The sequence below is a fragment of the Vidua macroura genome, chromosome 5, assembly GCF_024509145.1.
Source record: "Vidua macroura isolate BioBank_ID:100142 chromosome 5, ASM2450914v1, whole genome shotgun sequence".
NCBI classification, from domain to species: Eukaryota; Metazoa; Chordata; class Aves; order Passeriformes; family Viduidae; genus Vidua; species Vidua macroura.
Window position 1 is genome coordinate 17,508,319 of NC_071575.1, and position 23,806 is coordinate 17,532,124.

Sequence of the window (23,806 nt, forward strand, 5' to 3'; positions counted from 1 at the left end):
CAATTAATTTATCTCACTATTAAATAATCCAGCCACTTCATAAAGAGTTTTTTTTAAAGAATAAACATTTCTAGCTTCTGTAATGGAAATTTCTAAAGACATCTGAGCATCTAAGTACTATTAGCTTTCAATAAGATGGGTTTTGATTTAATAAATTTCCTGTGTGCTTCTAAAAATCCTTCCCTATGTGATGCAAACATGGCAAAAGCATTAACTGTTTATTTCTTCCCAACACACAGTGCTGATGGCTCACATCTGGCATTGCCTGGGGTGCTCTAGGTCCAGGATGTATAGTAGGGGGACTTGAACAGAGCCAAGCAAGTGCTAAATGATTGAGACTCTGGACTCAGGGCTCATCCCTTGACACCAAGGTGGCAGAGAAACTGACCCTGCCCTGTGTGGCAGGAACTAGTCTATTCCCTCAAAAAAACCCAAGTAGAAGCATGCCTAGAGGCTGTGTTTGAGCACCAAAGATCTGCCTTATTCTACCACTGCAAAACAATGCTCTGCATTGAGAGACAACAGTCAGAATTTCCAAGTGAGGGAAGAACCTTCTCTTTCTCCTTTCCAGGAAATTTTCCCTTGGGAGCTGGGGAAATAGAGAAGGAGGAAACCAATTCCTTCTTTTCTGCTTTGATGCAAGTCTACACACCAGCCTTGAAGGAGTGGTGAGCACACGGTGTAAGTCACTCAGCATTCCAGTGCACGTCCCCTGCCCAAGGGCAAGCGCTTACCCAAAGCTTCACCTTGCAGCTAGCAGGCCTCAGTGTCTTGCCTTCTCAGCAAGGATAACTAATCAAAGAGCCACAGAGACAGGTCCAAAGCATCATGCTGCTCCAGTTTTAATCTAATGCCTCAGACAAGAAAGCGGCCACAAAGCCCTTATTCCCTGCATGTAAAATGGGGAAGGTCAGCAGGGACAGCAAACTCAGTTGTCACTGCAGCACAGAGAGAACCCTGAAGTGGCTTGAGGAGGAAGACTATCTGAACAGTTAGTTCCTAAGCAATGTGAAGCTGCAAAGCTAGACAAAGTGGCTGGTTCATTACAACTAGCTTTTTTTCATTCCAAATAAGATGCTTTTACCTGTATCTTAGCACATCAAGGTTCAGCCTCCAGAGCTGAAAAAGGAGTATCAATGTGCAGGAAAGGACCAGAACCTGAGCAAGTGCCTTAATTACATGGAAAAGTCCTTGCATGTGAAAGGCCTAAGAGAAGCCTAATTGTTTGCTTCAATAAGTAAAGAACATCAGATAGTCTTCCCCAGGTATGGGAAATACCACTTTGCAGATGCCTTTTCTGTAACTACAATCCTAGTCCCTTGTTCAAATGTAAAAAAGACACATTGAATAGCTGTTTTTTGCTGACATAATCTTGGCTTCCTGGTGGTCAAACAAATAATGTATGAGAGCAAACAAACCCAGCAGCACTCGTCAACAAAGACGGACGCATTTCAAGAGTATCCAAGGCTTGCATGCTCCAGACCTCCAGACTCCTGCCTTTGCTGTACGTATGTACTGGAAGGAGTTCTGTCCTCCCTCTGGCATGGTTGAATGTCTGCCTGAAAGACCTGATATCTGAGCAGTTTGGTGCAGAGACAAGGTGAGCAGAATGAAAGCTGTTCCACTTTGTCATTAGGTCCTGTGGGTTGAAGGGGAGATAAGCCTGCTGCTTCATTCCAGGGAAGGGAAGGTGAGCGAGCACACAGGCTGGAGTAGAATGGCCCTTGGCTGAATTTCCAGCAAAGCACGTTGCCACAGCCCTGGTTCCAATCTGAGACATTATGCTTGGCAATCTGAATCTTCAGAGTATTCGCCAAGCATCTGCTTTAACTTTGTTCCACTTTATGGGTCCACCAATAACAAATGCAGAGCTAGTGCAAAATGGTCACAGGTGGAAGATACCATATTCTTTGTGAGGAAGCAAGTGGAATCTACAAGGTACTGGAGGAAAGTAAGAGAAACAATACCCCTAAGTTGTGTGTAATGACTTCTCTGCCCTCATTAATCACTGAACAAAACAAAGGAGTCTCCCATAAAGGAGCAAGGGCCCTTTTTCTTAACATGCAAGGGCAGGAGGTCACAAGGGCAAAAAGGATGGCACTAGCAGACAGAACAAGTGGGAAGAATGGTAAATAGCCAGATAATCACTGGATGAACAGACTATATTTGTAACTAATAATGAGAAGAGCTTCATAAAGCAGACAAAGTCTCTTCTTCCCTGTAGGAGTCAAAAAGCAATCACAGATGACATGGTATAGGGATTAGCAACAGGGAGAGACAGGCTAACTAGGACCCACAGAGGCCAAGAAGATGCTTCAGGATTTGGTAATTTTTATGCTAACAGGACTCTCCCTTGCTTTTTTCCACCAAGAGGTAATGTTCCCGTGGATCCCTTTTCATACCTGGCTCAGAACTCAAGAACCCACCAGTCTAGCTGATCTACACTATCATTGCCTTCAGGTCCTCCTTATTAACTTCACTCAAGTCTATGCTGACTTGAGCACAAGACAAGATTTTTATCCAGGATTCTTTTTCCTAGCACACTGCTAGAGGTGTGGCCTAGGTTGATATTGAGACTTTACTGTTTTTCAGGCTTCTCAGTCAGTGCTGAACACAATTTATTTAATACCTTTTTTTAAGCTATATGGTACTCTATTTGCCTCTTCCCTTCCAGTCTACAGTGCAGAAGACATCCAGACAAGAAGGACAGGAGCAAGAGAGAAGGTCCCCTGCTAGCAGGCAGGGCAATGTTTTAATGATTGTGTAGGAGATGGGAGCATGAGGGAGTGAAGCTGAAATTCATTTCCAGGATATCTGATTCACTCAGGCACGTGGAATACCTTCAAGGCAGAATGAACAGAGCAACCTACCAACTTTCCTTGACCATTCCAGAAACCAGCATCTCCTGTCTTCCAAGCAAGAAGAATCCACAGCATGTGCTGAGGAGCCACCTTGATCCACAGCAGGGTGGAGTGAGTGCTAGCACCTGCTCAAAGGCAATGCAGTGCTCCAGCACCTGGAATCAGAGCCCTCAGTGGAGATAAAGAGCACTGATACCTCACCACCTTCAGGGGAGCAGAGAATCACAGCCATCATTTCTAAGAGGGTCTGGAATGCTGAGACAACCTACTGTTTTGTCTGGAATCTGGAGAGGCAGTCTGCTTCCTTTAATAGACTGGGGGGAGGAGTAAAATTTTTTTAAGGAGTGAAGAATGGCACCAATATATCCCACAAAAGGACACTAGCTTATTCTCTTACTCAGAAGGAAATGTGAAGAGCCCCTGGTTTAACTCCTGTAATTCACATTACAAAATAAAAGAATTTTTTCAGTCCTTCGTTAATGTCTTACCTCCTTTGTACCTGCCTCATACTATTGATACCTCAACTACCCAACAATTTTAAATCAAGAGGAAAAAATCATGATGAATGCAACACTCAAAAGCAATTCATAGCCATTTTCAATTTGCCTTTTGGTTTTTTGAGTCCTTGGGATTCATTCTGTTCTTATTTTCAAGGTTTTCTTCCCAGCAATCAGAAATATAAAAGATCTTTTCATATAGAATGAGTTGTGGTTTTTCCTTCTTTTTTTTTACACAATCACAAGATTCCAGCTACCAAGACTGAATACCAAGACTGAAGAAAAACATTATGTACTGTGAATCTCACAGTAAAAGCCATGACTGCAGTGTCCCTCTCTCATACACAACTGCTTCTCTCTTCCTTCTTCTTCCCTCAGTAACTAAACAAAAACACCCTTTGCACAGCTTTTATTCTTGATAATTTTATTTTGGTGGTTTTCATGCTACATAAAAATTTGTTTTTATATCAAAAAATTATTCACAATATTTCCAAAATAGTTCAAGTTTTTTTTTTTTTTCTTTTTGTGTTTTTTAAATATTTTTAATGTATTTTTATTTCTTTTTTTTTTTTTTTACTGCAGCTAGGGTTACAAAACATCCCATTTCCTCTCGCCACCACCAATTCACTGTCGGTTCCCTTTTACATTTGCATATGTAAAAAAAAAAAGAAAAATAACAAAACTTTTTATATCATTCACTTGAGAAATAAAAAGTCATTTGGCACTCATGTCTCTGTGGCTCTGATTTTCACCAGTGAAGTGGCTGGAGGTGGGCGTATGTGTGTGTGTGTGTGTGTGTGTGTGTGCATGTGCACACACATATGCATGCATAAAGGGTACAAAGAGGAGGCAAAATTTAGGCAAAGATGGTCTCAGAAGTGGATAGGATATATCTGCTGTGTTCAACAGCCTGATGGGTGGCCAGGTTCACCGCAAGGTACCAACAGCTCAAGAGAAGAGGAGGTAGCAGTGTTGGGCAGTAGAAGACTTAGACTAGAGGTGAGTATTTATTTTTCTTTTGGTTGATAGATTGAGCTTATCAAAGGTGCTCTCCAAAGTAAATGTACATTAGTTAGAAAGCAAATACAGCTGAAGTTGACCTGTGCCAGGTCTAGAGACGCTACCTGCCCCAACCCTAGTAGACACAACAGTCCTCCACCGCTGTTCTCAGCCACTTCCAAGTGCCAAAGGATGAAGGTGCTGGGTTTTCCCTTAGGTGTTGTGATATTGAGAGCTGGCCAGCTGCCCATGCACCACCTTTAATTCCTACTTCATGGTCTTTGACACTCTGCTCAGCCTTGAATGATGTTGTCCAAGGTAAGAGTCATTCCTACCCATTTGCAAATAGGAGAGGCAAGGCTGAAGACCTCTGGCCCATTCAGGGTCATTCATTTGTCCCTTTGCAGACCTACGTGCCTGGCTCCTGCTCCAGTGTGGGAAGGACTGTGCAGGGGTCAGTGACCCATCTTCCCCTGCCTGCCCTCCAGCCTGATCCACAACCCACACATACTAGAGGATGATCAGCTGTGGATGACCATTCCCTTTGGGTCAGACCCCTCTGCTACAGGGGTCTTGTCCCAAGAGTGGCCATGGAAACTGCCAATTCCATCCTCACCTGGACAATCTTGCATGGCTTCAGAAGGGCAGGACACAAGGGTCGGACAGGCACCCTGCCTTGCAGCAGCCTTTGGTGCAATGGCCAAAGATCACTGGAGAAATGTTTTAACATTTTTAAGGGAAAAAAAAGAGAAATTTTAAAAGGAAGGAAAGAGATGGAGTCCCCCCCCCCAAAAAAAACAACAAAACAAAAAACCCCCACAACTACAACAAAATCTCCAAAGCCCACTTGTGCAACAATTAAAAAAATTGTCTTCTGTGACTCCACAGGGAGGTCAGTGAAAGACTACTTCCCGAAAGGCTGCTGCCTCCACTATATACCAGGTCTCACCTCCAATTACAGATGGTGCTTTGGTCACTGGCAAAGAGACATTTCAAGATAGCCCTGCCATTCAGGAAAAACATGTACAAAGGAAAGACCCCAAATACAGCTGAACCATACAAACAATAACCGCACAGAACTGAGGTCTCGGAAAGTTGTATTGCTGAAAACACCTCCCTGCGCCCACTAAAAGGACTGTGTAAACAAACAAACAAACAAACATACAAAATAAATCAACAGCTAAACAATAAACCTTTTCCCCCCTATGTTAGAAATTCTGAAAATGCAAAGCTAAAAAGAGCAGTTTGCTCTGTTTCTGACCTCAGGTGAGAGACAGCCTGCTCCAAAGATAGGAAAAGCAACCAGACAGGCAAAGAGGCCTCCAAAGCTAGCAGCTTTCTGTGCTAACCTCCACACTGACTGCTGTCCAGTGGGAAGGTTTTTTCCTACAGCACCTCTTGAAGGCTCCAGCTTGCTAGGAGTTTTTAGGTGTATAGCATGTTGATAATAGCAATAATATCTAAAATACACACACGCACATGTACAAGCATTCACACACATATATCTTCTCTTCCATAAAAGACAAACCTGGCAGAGCACAGGATACAATTTGATGGAGAGGAAAGAGCAGCTAGACATGGAAGAAAGCAGAGGAAGTAGATGGAAGTGGTCTGATAGAATGAGTCATTGGAGACCACAGATTATTCTCTTACATTTCATATATATGAAAAAAAAGAAACCATCAAAGAGGCCCAGTGACACCAGCACTAAAGGGCTGGTTAAGCAGACTTAAGATAGGCTAAATGATGAGTGCCCTAGCCCCTAAATGTTGCTCCTTCCTTATCTGACTAATCATGGCATCTCTTCGTTGGGTCCTGATTGTCTTCTCTGACTGCTGACAGAGGACAGCAGTGTCTTGTTCAGCAGTTCAGCCAGCGGAAGTGCTGTGCCGGTTGCTGTAGGGCCCTCCCAGCAGGTCTTCCTCTCTGGTGCTAGCAGTCTTGTGATCTCTCCTGGAAATGAATGGGATGGAGAATGGCTGCAGAAAGTTTACTCTCTTCTACTCTCCCTAGTCACTGTCCCATCGGGAGAAATGGAACCCCTCCAGAGTGTGGGATTTGCAAGCTCCCTACTCAGCTCCAAGCAGCAAAAGTGATGTTCTTCCAGGTAATGGGATGGGAGACCAATTCAATTCAGCTCAGCTTTTTTGTGTGTCTATCTGACACAAGAGCAAGAAAGGACAGGCTAGTGTTTTCTTGCAAGCGGAATTTCAGTGCTTGCATTGCCCTAGGAGGCAGCAAAATTAATAGCAAGGGAGTCTCTTGTTACAGTCGCAGATCAGATTGACCAGATCTCTCCCAAAAGACCTTACCAGTCAGTGTGTGATTGTCTTCCTGCTCCACCTACCAGTTAAGGCCAAAGCAGGTAATGAGTGTGGCACAATGGTTTGGAAATGTGGCACAGTGGATGAAGCACAGAAGTGAATGAACACATGGAATGGGTTTCTGATGCTGTAGTCAAGCCCTCTACAGGGGTCTGCATCCCAGCCTCATCACTGATTCAGAGCTGGTCCCCTGGAATCCAAAAAAAGCAGCCATGCCAGGGTGTACTAGGAAGGAACAAGAGGGTTGCCAATTTACCTGCAGGTACCTACCATCATCTGGCTTTAGCAGCATACGGCCCCCATCACTTTTGTCTCAGCTCAAACACATGCATACAGACACCTAAGCACACGCACAGTGGCACCACACATACAAATGTGTGCAGGCTGCATAAATACACACACCAACATGAACCCACCCCTGCCCCCCACGACAGACACGTGCAAGAAATACGGACAAGTAGCAACAGGCATGCAACGTACACATGATGATTCCAAGCAGAGGGAACCCCTCTAAGCTATGTTCAAGCATGGCAGGTTCCTGGGAGATGAATCCTGGCAAAATACACTGCAGGAAGAGGCCCACACAAGGAAGAGAATCCAAAAAAGCCATTCCAGGCAGCTAAGCCCCTAAGTGGCTTTTCTGAAAGCTCCTTGAATTTCACAGGAGTTTAGCTGCCTGTGAAGATGGATCTGGCTCCAAGGCCTGGAAGGAAAGCAGAGGGAGAAAGTACAAAACTTGAATCTTATCCCTTTGACTGATTTTTGTCTATTCAGGGACAGGTATCACCTTTTTCCAGTTGACATGGGACTTACCAGCCAAGTGACCAAGGACTTAGAGAGAAGTCTCATGTAATGGATGCATTCTCTCTGGACACCCTGCAAACGTTGCCTTTATGCTGTACTTTTTGCACACTGAATAAGCAAAGGAAACACAGCAAAGGGCCTCATGATGTTCAGAAAGGTAACTCACTATTTTGCAATAAATTAATCTATGGAATGTTCTCTCAAGGACTTACCTACCTGCATCATTGCAGGAGCACTAAACAGGCCAGTATTTCCAACTCCACTTATGTTTAGAGTTCTGCCAGGAGTCACTGAAATGTACAGACATACACCTCCTCCCAGACTTACAGGAATTTGTAGCCATGTATTCACTGGTACACAAACCTCCGTGGACCATGCTGGGACAGTTATGCCAACATGATAGCAAGGGTACATCAGAAGCCTGACTACCCTCTTCACACCTGTGAGCAGAGATCCATTCCCAGGAGGCTGTGGTGGTTTTTCTCACCCAGAAATCAGAAATACAAGCCTGCAATGGAATGGGTTGAGCAAGAGTTAGCTGCATCTGGGGGAAGACTGCTGCTCTGAATAACCTCTGGCCATGTTGACCCTTTGCATTGCTCCCTGCACTGCCCGTGTACTTCCATACAACTGCACTACACACACAGAGACTGACTGGCCCTTTCTCAGACCCTGGCCAGCAGACCCTGGTGTCTTCAGGGATAAGCAACCAGTGCCAGGGACATCAAGGATGGTGGGTTGATGGACGTTCATTAAGGAACAATGCAAATTGTCACAAAGGGAAGGAAGGAGATGTCTTGGCATCTGCCTAAGGCCTCTACTAGTTTCATACTGGCTCTGTCCATGCTTATTCACCATCATGTCACTCTCCTTCTGCTATGACATCAGACCACAAACCCTAGCAGCTAATGCCAAGTACCAGCCTATACTGATTTGTCAGATAGAAAGGGACCAAATACTACCAGGCATACCAGGTCTGCAACACAGCAGAACTCCACATAGGTCTTTAGAAGCCTTTAGGCAATAAAGGAAGTGTCCTGTGCTTTTAAAAGATAGCATACTTCTCTCCAGCAGCCTTGCTTTATTCACATAGAGTAAAAGCAAAGAAGCTGTACTGATCCTGATATGGGTCAGCCTGGAGTGGATAAAAACTGTATCTCTCCCTGCTATAAATTTATCAGTCAGCCATCAAAGACAGAAATTATGTTCTTTCTCTGGGCTTTCTCAGAAAATACAATTTCACTGCTCCCTTGCATGGGCAAATTTGCCATATTGATGATTTCTTGGGTGTGCAAGAGCAGAACACTACTTCAGTGAACATGACAGAGAAGTCAAAAATAGCTACAAAATATCATCTTTTAAAAATCTGGTCATGGCTAGAATTTTCCAGGAGAGAAGAAGTGGACGCCTGCCCTTCACTCATCTTCTACACAGCATTGCACAGGCTAATGAAGACAACAGAGCAACAAGAGAGTAATAAGAGAAGTGGGAAAACGGCCAACATAAGTAATTCTGAGGGAAGAGGCACTGAGATGAAATTGAAGAATTGGTGTAAGATGGGAAAGTAGATAAGAGGCCAGGAAGATGAAGCAGTAAGCTGCTGGAGAGATCAAAACACCTGAAGTTCTGCTGAGAGGAAGGACAAAGAGCAGAGGAAATAAAGTGGTCAAGAATGGCACAGAGGGTCTGAGACCATGCTCCCTCCCCTTTCACTGGTACTGGAAAGACCACAAAAAGAGGGAGAAGGAAGGGTTGACCAGAAGAGGAAGGCCCATAGAGAGGTCCCTGTAATCCACAGTAACAAATGTACCCTGCTGACATCCCAGGGAGAAGACAATGGGGACCAGGGAAGAGGAAGTAATCAAAGAGCAAAGCACATAGAGAAGGAAACAGCCTTGTGCCTCACACAAACAGTCCCTAGCAATCAACACGGCTTTTATTACAGGAAATTATTAACACCCTCTGCTACCCACCACCCCTTACCAATCCCAAACCTCCCCTCTCTGGGGACCCTTTCTTGGCACACACATATAACATCCAGATAAACTTTCCGAACCAGCAAAAGCAACCACTGAAACAACTTCAAACACCACAGACCAATAAAACCACAATTTAGAAGTTAACTTTCCCAACCCCCCCCATGCCATTATTTAATAAGGAAATACTGTACAGATATAAAACCCACCCTTTTCCCAACCTGAATATAATTGCTTGAGCTAGTTTCTGTACATATATACACATGTATTTACACAGTAATGCTGCAGTCAAGAAAGCAGATGATGTAAAAGTCACAAAGTGAGTACATAAATTAAATAACTACCAGCAGAACATTAGGAAAGGTCACGCTGTTCCTACTTGGCAAAAATATGTTGTGGGACAGAGTCATTAAGTGTACTGCAATGTACTCTGTGGTGTGTGTGTGTGTGTGTGTGTGTGTGTGTGTGTACATACAGGCATGCAAACCTCACAGCTTCCTGCTGTCTCAGGTTTGTTCATGTATGTCTCACTTCCCCAGTATGTCTTGTATGTGTGTGCATGCCCAGAGGAACCCCTGTTCCACAGCATGAAATTATTTTCTGACCTGTTGGAGTGTATACCAGTGCTTGCTGTGAATCTTTAATGTCAGGAAGCCAGCAGGTTAAGGGATCTGAACTACTAACACATCACAGAGATCCTTCTTTACCTCAGCACTCAGGGGATTGTACCCTTGACATTGGCAGACATGAGTCTTGCTCTCTGCCATATGGTTTCACTGCCTTTTTCTATACACCAGCAAGTTTATGCTGTGTCAGTTTTGTTGTCAGCAATGGCAGAAGGGTGCCAGAATTCACTCAAATGGCATAGCTAGGAGAGGAATTTGGGGAATCTCAAGAAATGGAGAAAAAAAACTGAAAGCCAATTGTACAGTGGTTTTTGTTGTTGCTGTTCTAGTGGCAGACACCCAGGTTTGTCTGCAGTCAGCCCCAGGGAGGTCCAGAGGGCCCATGATGAAGATGAAGCAATAGTGTTTATATTGCCAGTGAGACACTCGGCACCCCAGTTTGCCTTTGATGGGGGAGGAGAGAGGAAGCCACAGGGAAGTGTAGGCAAATGCAGCAAGGGTCTATGGCTTGGAAATCTATTTGGCTGCAAATTGAAAATAAGCCCTTGTGGGGACAACAATCAGGTCCCACTAGTTACTATCTCAGTGTAACTACCTGCAGCATGCAGCAGCATGGTAGGTGTGTTCCAGGTGGACACATCAGGTGTGTTCAGCAGCAGGGAAGCACTTACGGGAAAGAGTGGGTGCAAATGGGGATCGTGGCTTGGAGTCTGTCCCCATTTGTTGCCAGCAATTTGGTTCCTTTCTCGCACATAGCTCCCAGGGACTCCTGTGGTGACCAGGCATATGCCACAGAAAGCAAGCATAAGTGGACCCCACCCTTTGCCAGCTCGGACAGAGAAGAAAGGGTGAAGTGTAATTCCATAGAGCAAGGGCACAGAAGGTCAGCACAAAGTCCTTTCATCCAACACTCCTGATCTTTATCGCTTCCATTTTCTCTTTCTTTTTGGCAACCAAAACTGTGTGGGGAAGTGCAACCTCCCACCCTTCTCCAAGAGAAGGGCTCATCAAAGGTTGCTTGAGTGGAGTGGAGGATGTGTGAAAGGCCTAAGTCTGATCATTGGCTGTGTTCCCAGGCTTGCTTCCATCTGTTGATAAGCAATGGAGGTGGGAGGATATGCCATATTTGACAGAAAGCTCTAAAGCAAAGACTTGCCTATGAAGATCCCTGAGGTATCTCTGATCACTCCAACCTGTCACCACCATCATATTCATTCTTTATCTCCCCCTCTCTCTTTTGCTAGCAATTTTGCTGTGAGCAACAACCTGATCTGAATGTACAAAGGGGCACTATTCAAGATGGATGCTAGTGTCTTCTCAGAGTGAGGAGCTCAACATCAGCAGGCATTGCTGAAGAAGAGACCCATCCTGGCAATTTTTAACCCCTCCATCAAATCCTTTGCAGCATCACAAAGGAACCTTCCTCCCCCAGTATGCTGGAAATCGAAATACCAGTTCCCTACAGGCAAAGTTCATACTTTGATATTGCTGAGCATTTTGAACCCACTGGGGTTCTCACCTGGAGAGTTCTGACAATGCATGCTGGATTTTAGAGAGAATGGGATTTTTCGTTGCTGTTGTTGAGGTGGGGACGGTGTGCTTCATTGTCTCAACTGACAACAAGTTCTGACTGCAGCTTTTCTTGCCTACTTAGGATGTGACATTGCAAGCTCTGATACTGCCCTCACTGGGAGGCATGATGGGAGACTGAGAACTACTACACCAGCCTGTGTTGTGTTGCACTTCAGTAAAAAGCCAGTGTGAATACTCCAACAAGGTTTATGATGTGGAGATCCATGGCTGCAAGTTCTACCTGCCATTTGCTTTCTACTGTGTATGGCACATTTCTGATATTTTTTTGCATATTTCCTCCATCTCCTTCATAGACATCCTCCTTCAACTGAGTACATATGCTCCAGTACCACTTCAGAAGAACATGGCTCATGAAAATTCCTCTCAGAGAGCCATGCCTCTAGCTAGAAGTGAGGAGGTAAATGTCAGAAACATTGCCAAAGGTGCCTAATCTTTCCTGGGAGGCTGTCTGCAAATAATCAGTAGAGGTCACCAACTGTAGAGGACACAACGGTTTTTGCTCAGTATTCTTGTGTGCAGAAAACTTCAAAGAGAGGAAATGTTCCCAGCCACTGCCCCAGAAAATACTGGTGTTTCTACAGCAGAGAGAGAGAAATGGTAAGGCAGGGGATGTGGGGTTTTGTCAGGCTCTGGTATGAAATCTCATTCTTTTCTGGACAGGTAATAAACAGCACATGGGTGGTTTTCTAGTATAGACAACACCTGCTGCTAATATTACCTGTTTGATTCACTTGAATACTTACAATGAAAATACACCAAATCTAAAATTCTAAATATATAATCAGAGTTTAATAACATCATTGATTTATTTTCTTGATTATGAATTATACCCTCCCCCCCTCCCACCCCTTCCCCTTCATCTCTGTCCCAAAAACTTGTTGACCTGTCAGAACTAAAATAAACAAAGCAACCAGAAAAGATCACTTATAGGAGAAAGGATTAACCTGATGGACACGTGGCCTAATATATTACGGGAGAAGGCAAAATACCAGACTCCTGTGGTTAGACCAGTGGTTCAGTCCAGAATTTCCAGTTCTTCTTTTCTGGTTGCCCTAGAGCATTCATTTGAGTGGTTTGTGGCACAGTTAATATTTGCAGAGCACTCAGAGTGTTAATAGTGCTACAACAGTAAGAATACTAGATAAAGATTTTGGCAAACTACCATTTGCCAATCAGTGGAACAAGGGACAGACCAGTTCGGAGAAAATACGAACCAACTTTCAACCCGGAACACAAAAATCAGAACCTTTAAGAAGAGATTTGAAAAAAGTTCCATTAACTTCTTTTTGGTTTGTTTTCAGCTTAATTTCCCTGCAGAGCCACCCTCCAGGTTTCCTCGTTCCAGGTGGGGAGGGACGGAAAAGTACCGAGATAACCGCCAGAGATTAGCTGCCCTCGTCAGCTGTCAAGCTTCCCAACCCCAAGCCCTTAGGAAATACCAGAAATTATCACGAGCTTTCCCAGGTCCAAGATTTCTAAACCAAAGTAGCATTGGAGAAGTCTCTTAATGTCAAAATGATGGTCCAACCTGAGTGGCCAACTTGATGGTTCACCCCACCACTATCAAGACAGTGTAGTGCCTTGAGGCCCAAACTCCACAGAGAGATGCTGGTACAGAGAGTTTATATGCAAAAAGGAATTGGGGGTGTTCCCATCAAAATATGAAACCCTGCTGGCAAGGCTTGAAGTGACGTTCCGGCGTCTTCCATTCATGAAGATAAAGGTGACAGGGCAATACAGGGGGCCTCGGGGGAACACAACACACATGGGTTTCTCTCTCTCTCTCTCTCTCTTTTTTTTTCCTCATTCATACGGCCTCGACCTGCGTAAACCGCTTCCAAAAATGCAGCCTGAAAAGTCATAGAAAACAAACAGAATGGAAACAAACTTCCCCTCCCTCCCACCCCACGACCTGAATATTCACGAGAAGAGAAACACCAATTTATACAAAAACGCAATAAAAAAGAAATATTTACAAAAGAAAGGAACGCCTTCTTGGTGGCTGCTATCAGAGGTGTCTGACAAGCTGCCATGTGTTCTGGATTGCAGATCGCTCTGTTAATTTGTTTGGTTTCTTTTTTTTTTTTTTTTTATCTTTTCTTTTCCTTTTTGTCCTTGTAATGAGAGAAGAGGGAAAGAGTAAGAAATTCCCTTACCCCAAAGACTAGGGGGTGGCATCACAAAGACTCTTCCCCTCTTTCCTCCTTAATTTCCTCTGTGAAATATAAGAAAATATTCCCCTCACCAACCCTGCCCATCCTCTCCTCACACACTTTGACTTTATAGGTAAATCCCACCCTCCCCCCTGCCTCAGCTTAAAAAAAAATAAATATGTAAATAAATAAAAGGCCTTCTGTTGGCTTAAAAAGAGAACAATAAGATAAAATCAACCATGGTGTGGTGAGGAATGTGAGAGAGGTGGCTTTCAGCTCAAGAAATGTGTCTCACAAAGACAGGGCTGCCATCTCCCTTCAGAGTCAATCCTCAGCAGCGTCCCCATGCTCTCAGCACAGGACTCTCTCAACCCTTCACCTGGTGAGCCATGGTGATTGAGACACTGGGACAGACCCAGGATAAGCCACAGAGACTTTGCCATATCTCTCAGGATGGGAGAGGTTGGTCCACACCCCCACTGCTGGACATAGATGACGTATGAAAGGTGTGTTCAGCTTCTCCCTCCTAACATTGCTCCTTTTCCTTTAGTTTAGCTTGCATCTAAAATGATACAATGAAAAGAAAAAACACTCTTATTGATACTAAGTGCACCAGGAAAGCTGTCACTACAACTGCAGGGATGGGAAACCCTAGGCTATTCCAGCTTTACACCTGTGCTAGTATCTCTCTCTTTCACACAGAGGCACACACACACGTACACGCACATCTCAGCTTTTCACATCTTCAGTCTTCAGCACAAGTTTCTGTGCTCTCTGGCATTTATTCAAGCACATCCCTTCCCAGGAAGACAAGCTGTGTACTTCCTCTGTACATTCAATAGTAAATATACACATGTTTTTCCCACGGGTGCATACACCCTCCTCCCATTTTCACATGTGCAAGGAGGCATTTAAACAGTCCACCAGCACCACCACCACCACACGCACCCTTCTATGGCATTTCTTTTTTCCTTTCCACCATTGGTAGCGGGCACCCTATTCTTTTTGTTCCAACCTGCTGGCCAAGCGTAGAGAGAGCAGAAGGATTAAGCTCCTTCTTTCTCTCCCATTCTTGCTGAAAGGACATGCCAAAATGGGTTTGGTGTCCCCTGAAGTGACAGTGAAAAAACTCCCCACCTTTCCTTACTCTTAAGCTCTGTTCTACTGTGTTTAGGATAGCGGGTTTATTTTGCTTTCTTAACAGACATTTCAAGTATAAAGTTATCGTATATACTCGCAGATAGGCAAACCCATACTATATACTGCTCCCACCCTTGAATAATGTCAGAACTAGTGAGCAGCTCACAGCTAACGAACCAACCCTGTTCCTCTTTCCTCAAATCCTTCTCATTTCAGTGCAAACCAGCATCTTTTGTCTGAGTTTGGGAAACCACCCCTGGAGTCAGAGAGGCTCAAACTCATACTCCACTTTTCTCTCTCTCCCACTGGTCTGCCATAGATTCAATGACTGTAATAGCCATAGTGAAACCACTAGCCTGACCTGCAGACAAATCTTCCCTCCCTCCCTCCACACCCCCCAGCAGACAATTCAAAATTTTAGCGTAAAATTTCTCAGCATATACGCAAATATATATATATATATATATTTCAGCCCTAAACCCCCATAGTCTTCACAAAATAATGTAACAAGAACCTCAATATAGCTAACATGTAAGTGCATCATCAAATTAGTCTTGTTATTCTCCCTTCACTTTCTCCATGTCAAACACTACTCTTTTCTAGGCAGTTTTAGGAACAGTTGCCTGAGCAAGCATATTTTCTTGCATGTCCATTACACTACTGCTGCTGCCTCCACCTGTCACACACACACACAGACGTGTGCGCACATGCCTTTCCCTGCTGGGAGCCAGCAGAAGTGAACACTAAAGTCACTGCTGCTCCTCCTCAGCCCACCCCTTCCCTGCCTTTTTCTCGGCTTCCTGAAACCACGAGCAAGGATATCCAACTCCGACATCACTGTAAAGTGCAATGGCCAGGAATGGAGGAGAATGGGAGGAGCGAGAACATGGAAAAAGAGATAAAATGGGAGGCTTGGGAAAGGAGGAGGAAGAGGGGAAACCAAAGAGGTGGCACTTGTCACCAGTGCTGCACTACTCACAACTCCAGTATCCCACAAACTAAGGACGACTCAGGAGAGCAGCTGATGGGATTGATCCCACCCCACCCTCCCATGCTCCACATACATCCCCAGTCCCTCCCCGCGCTCTTCCCCTCTCACTCAAACATCAGACTCAATACTGGAGAGTTTCTCATAAACATGCCCGTTGCTGGAGCCATTGAAAGCCCTGGGGTTTTTGTTGTTAGGCACACAGGGGTTGGACTGGTTCCCTATACAGATGTCCTTCTGGAAACGGGCTGGCACAGCCCCATGAAGGGCTGAGACCACCGGCTTGTTGGTGGTGACAATGGCTCGGAAGTCTGGCCTAGCTTTGGGCCCTCCTGCCACCACAGGCTGCCTGAAGAAATAAGATTTGCTGCCGTGGAGCAAGCATTGGTCATCCCCAAAAGTGGGGATGAAAGGGTTTTGGGTGACCCGGTCGGGGTAGAGCGACTTGCTGAGCATGTAGCCCCCACTGCTGCCGGGGTTGTTGTGGTGGTGGTAGCTGGTGGCGGGCACTGAGGACTTGTTGTTGGCAAAGGTGGTCTCACTGGCTGGCATCTCAAACATGTGGGCGTAGGGGCTCCCCTCCAAAAAGCGGCCCTTGTCCTTGAGGCTGACGCTGCGGGGGGCCAGGGCTGAGTCATCCTTCTGCAGGTCCACAAAGGTGTCATAGGAGTGCTGCCGGCGGAGTTTGTTGCGGTTCTTCTTCTGCACTTTAGAGGCAGAATTGGAAGGGCTCTGAGGATATTTGGAGGAGGAGGTGGCACTGGTGGCCACGGGCACAGGGGCAGGCGGCTGGTCCAGCTCTTGGAGCGAGTTGTCCTCGCTAATGTCATACAGGTTGCCCGCTTTCTTGCAAGCCTCACAGCGGATGCAGGCCTGGCGGGTGGAGTTCTGCCCCACCGTTGATGGCGTGTAGTTGTGCAGCTTAGAAGGGCAACTGCGGCAGAAATTAGCCCCGGTCCGGTCTTCCCAGTCTAGATTGGTCAGGTTCTTCTCCCACGGCGCTGGGACCCCACTCACGACGCTATGCTTGTGCTCATTGCCTCCACCAAACTCGCCTGAGCCGTGCTTGTGATGGGCCCTGTTAGTGCAGGATCCACCTCCTCCTCCTCCCGTGTCACGCTTAAACTCATCTCCCCGTTCTTTGTAGATATCCGTCAGGTCCACGTGTTCCCAGTGCGGTGAGTTCTCCTTGGTCCGAAACTGGTCAAGGTAGAAGTCCCGTAGCCCTTCCTTGTCCCTGAAGTAGCGCTTGTGGTCAGGTGAGCGGGGCGGGCGCCGGCGGTAGGCCAGCTCTATCTCATCAAATTCCCTCCGGGACTTGGCGGAGGCTGGGCGCTTCTTCAGGCTGTCCTTGTACTGCTGCTTCCGCCTCTTGGCTGCATTGCCCTCAATGTTGCCATATGTGACCGTGTGAGTGGAAATGTCAGAGACATCTGAGCGGATCAGGTCGTCGTGGGTCCCACTGCCCCCGTAACGGTCACTCTTGAAGGAGAACTTGCCATAGAGGTCACCCAGCTGGCTGTGCTTGGCAGGGGGTAACCCCAGGTCCAAGGGCTTCTTCCCGATGGAGCGGGACTGGGCGTTGAAGGGCGGGTTGTCACAGTCATAGAGCCCGTCAATGGAGCTGGTGCTGCCAATGCTATGGGGGCGGTGGTGGTGGTGGTAGTGGTCCTGATACACATTGCTGTCCTTCAGCTGGAGATTGCCAAAGGTTCTTTCCACCTCACTAATATAGTCACTAAAGAGGTTCTCCTCACAGGGGGGGTTGTTGTAGGATTTGCAGTCTGAGTGGGTGAAGCTGCGGCGGTGCTCAGAGATATCATAGACGGATGACTCGCGGCGGATAAAGTCCAGGGCACTCTGTGGTGAACCATTGACCCCTGACAGGTTGGCCATGTTCTTGGCTGTCCGAAGCAGGCGGAGGATGTTGGAATGGGTGTTGTTCATAGTTGCTGTGGGGGAGTTCATTGCTGACTGGCGTTCTTCAATGGCCACGCCATGGATGCAGCTGTAGATACCCTGAAATGAGAGAAAGCAAGGAGGTGAGCGGTCCTGTAAAGAATACAGAGGGGGACCTGAACTGGGAAGCATCCTGTGCATCAAGAGCATGTTCCTGTAGGATAGTAGGGCCTATCAGCCTTCCATAATGAAGCACAATCAAATCAAATCAGATCTGCTCTACCAACCCTTGCTGTTCTGACCCTCTTTCTTGACCCTACCATTTTTCTTTTCCCTCCATTCCTCTTCCTCTGCTTTGTTTCAAGTTGTGTCTCCAGGATGCAGGAATGCCTGCTTGCATCTGTAAGAGTTAATCAAATCTAGCAGGTATAACACAGAATTGCAAATGGGGACAATAATATCCTTGGGAATTATAGAATCAAGACAAATGATTCTGTGTGGATGAGAGGATGAAAGTCTGTTTTGGCCCCTGAAAATCGTCTGGGCATCAGTGAATCAATGAGACAGGAGCTATCTTAAAAGGGAACAGCTTCATTTGTCATAAACTTAGCTACCTTTATCACCAGGACAGATTAGAAAAGGAAACAGAGAAAGAGCAGAACTCTTGAATAGATATTTAGGTATTTTGCATGTGGTTTACTAAGGTATAATAGAATTCTTAATTGCATTCTGTTAAATTTAACAATGATAACAGGCTCTAAATTGACACCCCTGAAAGCAGAAGTCCTCTAATCAACCTCAAATCAGATAAGAGAAAGGCCCAATTTCTCCACATTCTCCACAAGCTCATTTCACCCATGACTGTTTGCAAGGGCTATCCCTAGGAACAGAACAAAAGGGGCTCCTTTATTCCCTGACCTGCCAAATGGTGCCTGATGATTAATGTCAATTGTGAAATGGACACCATCACATCATGTTATCATGGTTTATCAGCAGCTAGCAGATAATTAACACTTTTCAGACCTTTCACCAACCTGGCCCAGGTCTAACAGATAACCACAGAATGAAATAATCTATTCTTAGCTTAGGGTCACCAAACACAACACCCCATCTCATCTCCAGACTAAACCACATTAGAAATTAACAATATAGAAGAGAGACTGCGCCCTTGCATTCAAAAGGCTTTGTCATTTCTCTTCAATATGTTATGCAGCAATTATATACTCCTTGTACAATCCAAGTAACTTCTGCTACATCAGCTGAGCTAAAAAATGCCAAGATTTGACCTCACTTCAGAATGGATCAGGAGAATGGACGAGTGGCTTGAAAGAAGGAAAATAAAGCTCCAAATGGGATACTGCTAGCAACACTAATAGTAGAAGATGACTCAGAAATGGCTAGAGTCTGTTTTAAATGTAAATGTTGTACCCTAAGGCAGTTTTGCATAAAGCAATTGCTAAGTTTATGTGGTCATCCTCTGTAGAATGATTTCTGCATAGTTCAGGGTATGGCTTTAGGTTAAGGACTTCTGACTGTCAATGAAGGCACACTTCTAGTTAACAAAAGGTCAGCTGAAAAGCTGTAATTTAGAGGGCAATGTAAAACTCCTGAATTTCTAATCATACTATCCATCATTACTTGATAACAACTCACAACTCACTTGGGGGAGCAAACAGTAACAGTTAACTTGTCTTTTCCTGTGTTTTCATCTCCATGTGAAATTTCTGTTTCCTTTACCATAATCCAGCAGAGACCAGAGATGTCACAGAAAAAAAACTAACATGTTTTTTCAACATTAACAGTGCAAAGATGACACTGTGCAGACTGCCACCTGTGTATTAGACAGTCTTGGTGGATATTCCCATCTCCAGTACCTAGGAGTGTCTAAATAAAACCTCTGTTCATCCCTGACAGTTAATGGCACTCACCCTGCTGATGGAGAAGACCACACCGGGCTTGCCAGAGCAGACACCCATGAAGCAGTGGCGGAATTGCCAGTAGAAGAGATGCTCACAGATGAAGGTGATGAGACTGAGGGCCATGGCTGCTCCCAACATGTAGAAGACACCTGCCATGTTATCTATATCCAGCTGGCTGCTCATAACCTCATTCTTCTCATTGTGACAAATGCCAGTGAGCCAGAGAGCTTCCAGTTCCTCCATCTCCCCTAGAATGACAGACAGGAGGAAAGAAACAGATTAGATAATCCTGCACTGGCTGAAGAGCTCAAACTGGAGCAGTCTGAAATCAAGAAGCTAATCTAATGTAATTTCCTGTCTCCACATTCTTTTTCCACATCTACAAAATCCATAAAATATTCTGACTGACCTTCTGATGGGGGCAAGTGTCCATTTGTCACAGGAAAGTCAATGGGATTTTTCCAAAGCCTGACATTAGCCATAACAAGCTGCACCACAGGACTCAGCTATGACACTTGCTGGATGTCTACACTGAGATCCTGAAACAGTTGTCCACCACATGACTGAAGACCTGGCCTCACAAACTTCCACTTCCATTAAGTCAATGAAGGGAAAAATTAGTGACTGATAGTGATAGACAAAAATTAATCACTTCTAGATGAAAACATTGTACGTTTCCAACTCAGAATCAAAATATTGATTGTTTTCAATCAATTTTTGTTTCTATCATATCCATAGCTCATTAAAATCAGGTGCAATGTTCCAAAAAATTTTGAGCATTTTTACTTGTTTTTCTTCCCTTCAATTTTGTCCAAATTTAACACTTCCAAGGGCTTTGACCAATCAAAAATTTTACGAATTTGTATCAGCTATGAGCAAATGTTCTGTACTCTAATTTCATACACCACTTACTACCATTATGGTACTCTCATGAGGGGTGATAGAGAGGTAAACACTCACACGCACGCACATATTGAGACATTCAGAACAAACTAATTTTGCAGGATGACAAATTGTTTCATGTTGTTAGAAAAGTCTGTTTCTCACATTTTCAATCTCCAGTCCAGTGGCAGGGGGAAAAATCCATATATTTAAGTAGTGCCATAACAGAGTCTTTGAAGCTTTGTGGAGAACTTATGTCCTTCTCTGAAATAATACATAGTAGGCTTTTTAAGAAACAGAACAATCTATCTGTCAGGTGGCCAGTCTTCTGAAGTATGTCCAAGTTATGTTCTTTCCATATTTACAATACCATATGTTATTTTCAGATTTCAGGGGAGAAATAGAATACTTATAAATAAAATAACCTGTGAATTTTATTTATTCATAAAAAAGGACACAGGAAAATGTAATGTGAAATGGAAAGACGGGAAAATACTTGCTAAGAAGGAATTTCTCTTCCCATGAACAGTTTTTGTTAGTACTAGCAATTTCTCTGTAAATTAAGAGGTGAACTAGGTAACTATAATGTTCTTATTACAAACTCATTCCAAAATATGCTTCTGAGTCTCAAGTTCTTCCTTGTTTTTTCGTTTTGTTTTGGTTTGGGGTTTTTTTTTTAGGTTTTGGAAAATCTGATCTAGCTCTTTCATCCAGAAATATTTATCCTTTAATTCTGTAAACTCTGCATGGATTGATTCTATCTAGAGCTATAAAGTATGGAATAACCACAGACAGTCTGGTATAATTAGTGGGTTTGGTCATGGCAAAACCTCAAAGCTAGTGAAAAATTCACACCAGAAATCTTGTTTTTACAAGATATTTTTAACATAATATATTTTTCAAACACATATCTGAGCTTGTTCTATGAAAACTTTAATGCTTTTGGCACTGCTTTTGATGATACTGCTACCCTGCAACAATAACATGAAAGAAGTGACATTCTCGCATTTTTGGTGTGTTGCCTCTAAAAAAACCCCATTAATAATTCCATGTTCTCAACTCACATCTGAAGCACCAGAGCTAGAAACTTCCATTTCTTACATGCAAAACTCAGTATTTCTTAGGAACATTCCAGTACTTATTTTTCTTGTCACTTACCATCTCCAAAAAGCTGTAGAATCGCAAGATCAACCTGGCGCTTCCAGCCTGAGTCCTTTTGGATGGCAATGCCATAGCCAGTGGAGGCAAACACTTTCCCACTCCCAATCGTCACCAGCTTGCAGCCTTCATCTCTGCCAGCCATGTAGTTTAGCACTGCTGCATCATAAATGAAAGCATCCAACTTCCTGCACAGAGGCAAGAAACAACAGGGTATAGTACAGAAAACATAACATCTGTATGAAATCAAAAGGTGTTTTTAGGTAGCTAAGGAAGAAATTAACCTCTTTAAGATGTACTGCAATATGTTATGTAGAATCATAGAAAAGTTTGGCTTGGAAAGGATCTTAAAGACAATCTAGTACCAACCCCCATGACATGGGCAGGAACACCTTCCACTAGACAAGGTTGCTCAGAGCCCTATCCAGCCTGGCCTCAAACACTCCTAGGGATGGGGCATTCACAACTTCATCACCTCACAGTAAAGTGTCTCACCACCACCATGCGAAAGATTTTTTTCCTAATACCTAATCTATCTAATCTTTCAGATTGAAACCATTCCCCCATGTCCTGTCAGTACATGCATTAACAAAAAGTTTCTCTCCAGCCGTCTTGTAGGCTCCCTTCAGAAAAGTCACAATTAGGCCACCCTAAAGCCTTCTCTTCTGAACAATCACAATTCTCTCAGCCTTTCCTTGTAGGAGAGGTGCTCTATCCTTTTAATCATCTTGGTGGCTTCCTCTGGACTTGCTCCAGCAGGTTCATGTCCTTCCTATGCTGGGGACCCCAGAGCTGGATGCAGCACTGCAAGTGGGGTCTCACCAGAGCAGAGCAAAGGGGCAGAATCCCCTCCTTCATCCTGCTGCTCACGCTCCTTTGGATGCAGCCCAGGATACAATTGGCTTTCTGTGCTGTGAGTGCCATTGCTGGGTTGTGTCTATCTTCTTGTCCACCTGCACTCTCAAGTCCTTCTTGGCAGGGCTGACCTTGATCCCTTCATCCCCCAGCTGGTGTTGATACCGGAGGCTGCCCCAACCCAGGTGCAGCACTTTGCACTGGGTCTTGCTAAATCTTATTAAATCCCCATGTGCCCACTTCTTGAGCCTGTCTAGGTCCCTCTGGATGGTATCCCATCCTTTAGGCATCATCTTCACCTTCACCATAGTTAAATAAAATCTAAGCCTAAAGCCGTCTTACAGGTGAATCTGAGTTATAAATGAGGATCGTTTATTTCTTTCTGACTATCTGCTAATCGTCATTTCTGATCTTAAAGGAAATTTGGAATACACACATACTGCTAGATAAAGATGGATGAAGAGGAAGTCAAGGGGATCTATATCCTTAAGAATAGCTTGTATTTCTGTACTGCCTTTCATCTTGAAAGAATCTAAAATGTCTTATAAAATATATCAATATTAGATAGCAAGGTAGGGATTGAAGTAAGATATTTTCTTCAATTCAAATGCTGGCATGACTTAGCTGAGAAAAATTCTTTTTTTTTCCAAATCAAATACAGTCAGGATGTTATGTTTAACCCCTCAGTTACTGTGAAAAGTACTAGCAGATCTTTATCAATGTCAACTTGGCCATAAGGGCAGCTTTATGGTTTACCCTGCTGAATTGGTCTTTGTTAAAGAATTTTCAGCTGAAAATCACAACAAAAATTCTGTTTCAACACATAGAAATCCCCATTATGGACTGTGTAGAGAGCACAACGGCCTGATGAGAGCCTTTTCATACTGCAACAAATTGATTTGGATGTGGGGGGCAGTATTAGGAGGCTGCATCTTCCACAAACCCAAGGACAGCTGATGAGTAAATCCTCCCACTAGATCTGAAATAAAACATTTTCTGATAAATGACCTAAGATCTTCCGGTTGCACATTCTCTCTCACATACTATGTTTACAATACCCCTCCTGCACATATATTTACAGTATGGTGATTATCTCAGTTCAAGTCCTTATCTGTGAGGAAGTCTGTCTAAG

The 23,806-nt window shown here is 44.4% G+C and overlaps 1 protein-coding gene across 1 annotated transcript in view; it reads right to left on the reverse strand.

Moving 5' to 3' along the window:
* Positions 1-16,072: 16,072 nt before the first annotated feature.
* The window catches only part of GRIN2B (glutamate ionotropic receptor NMDA type subunit 2B), a 170,596-nt gene continuing 162,862 nt past the window's right edge, over positions 16,073-23,806 (reverse strand). The window contains exons 10-12 of the mRNA XM_053977411.1: positions 21,820-22,007; positions 19,789-20,027; positions 16,073-17,980 (exon numbers count right to left, since the gene is read on the reverse strand). Coding sequence (XP_053833386.1) covers positions 16,073-17,980; positions 19,789-20,027; positions 21,820-22,007 — 2,335 coding nt within the window. The remainder of the gene's footprint in view (positions 17,981-19,788; positions 20,028-21,819; positions 22,008-23,806) is intronic.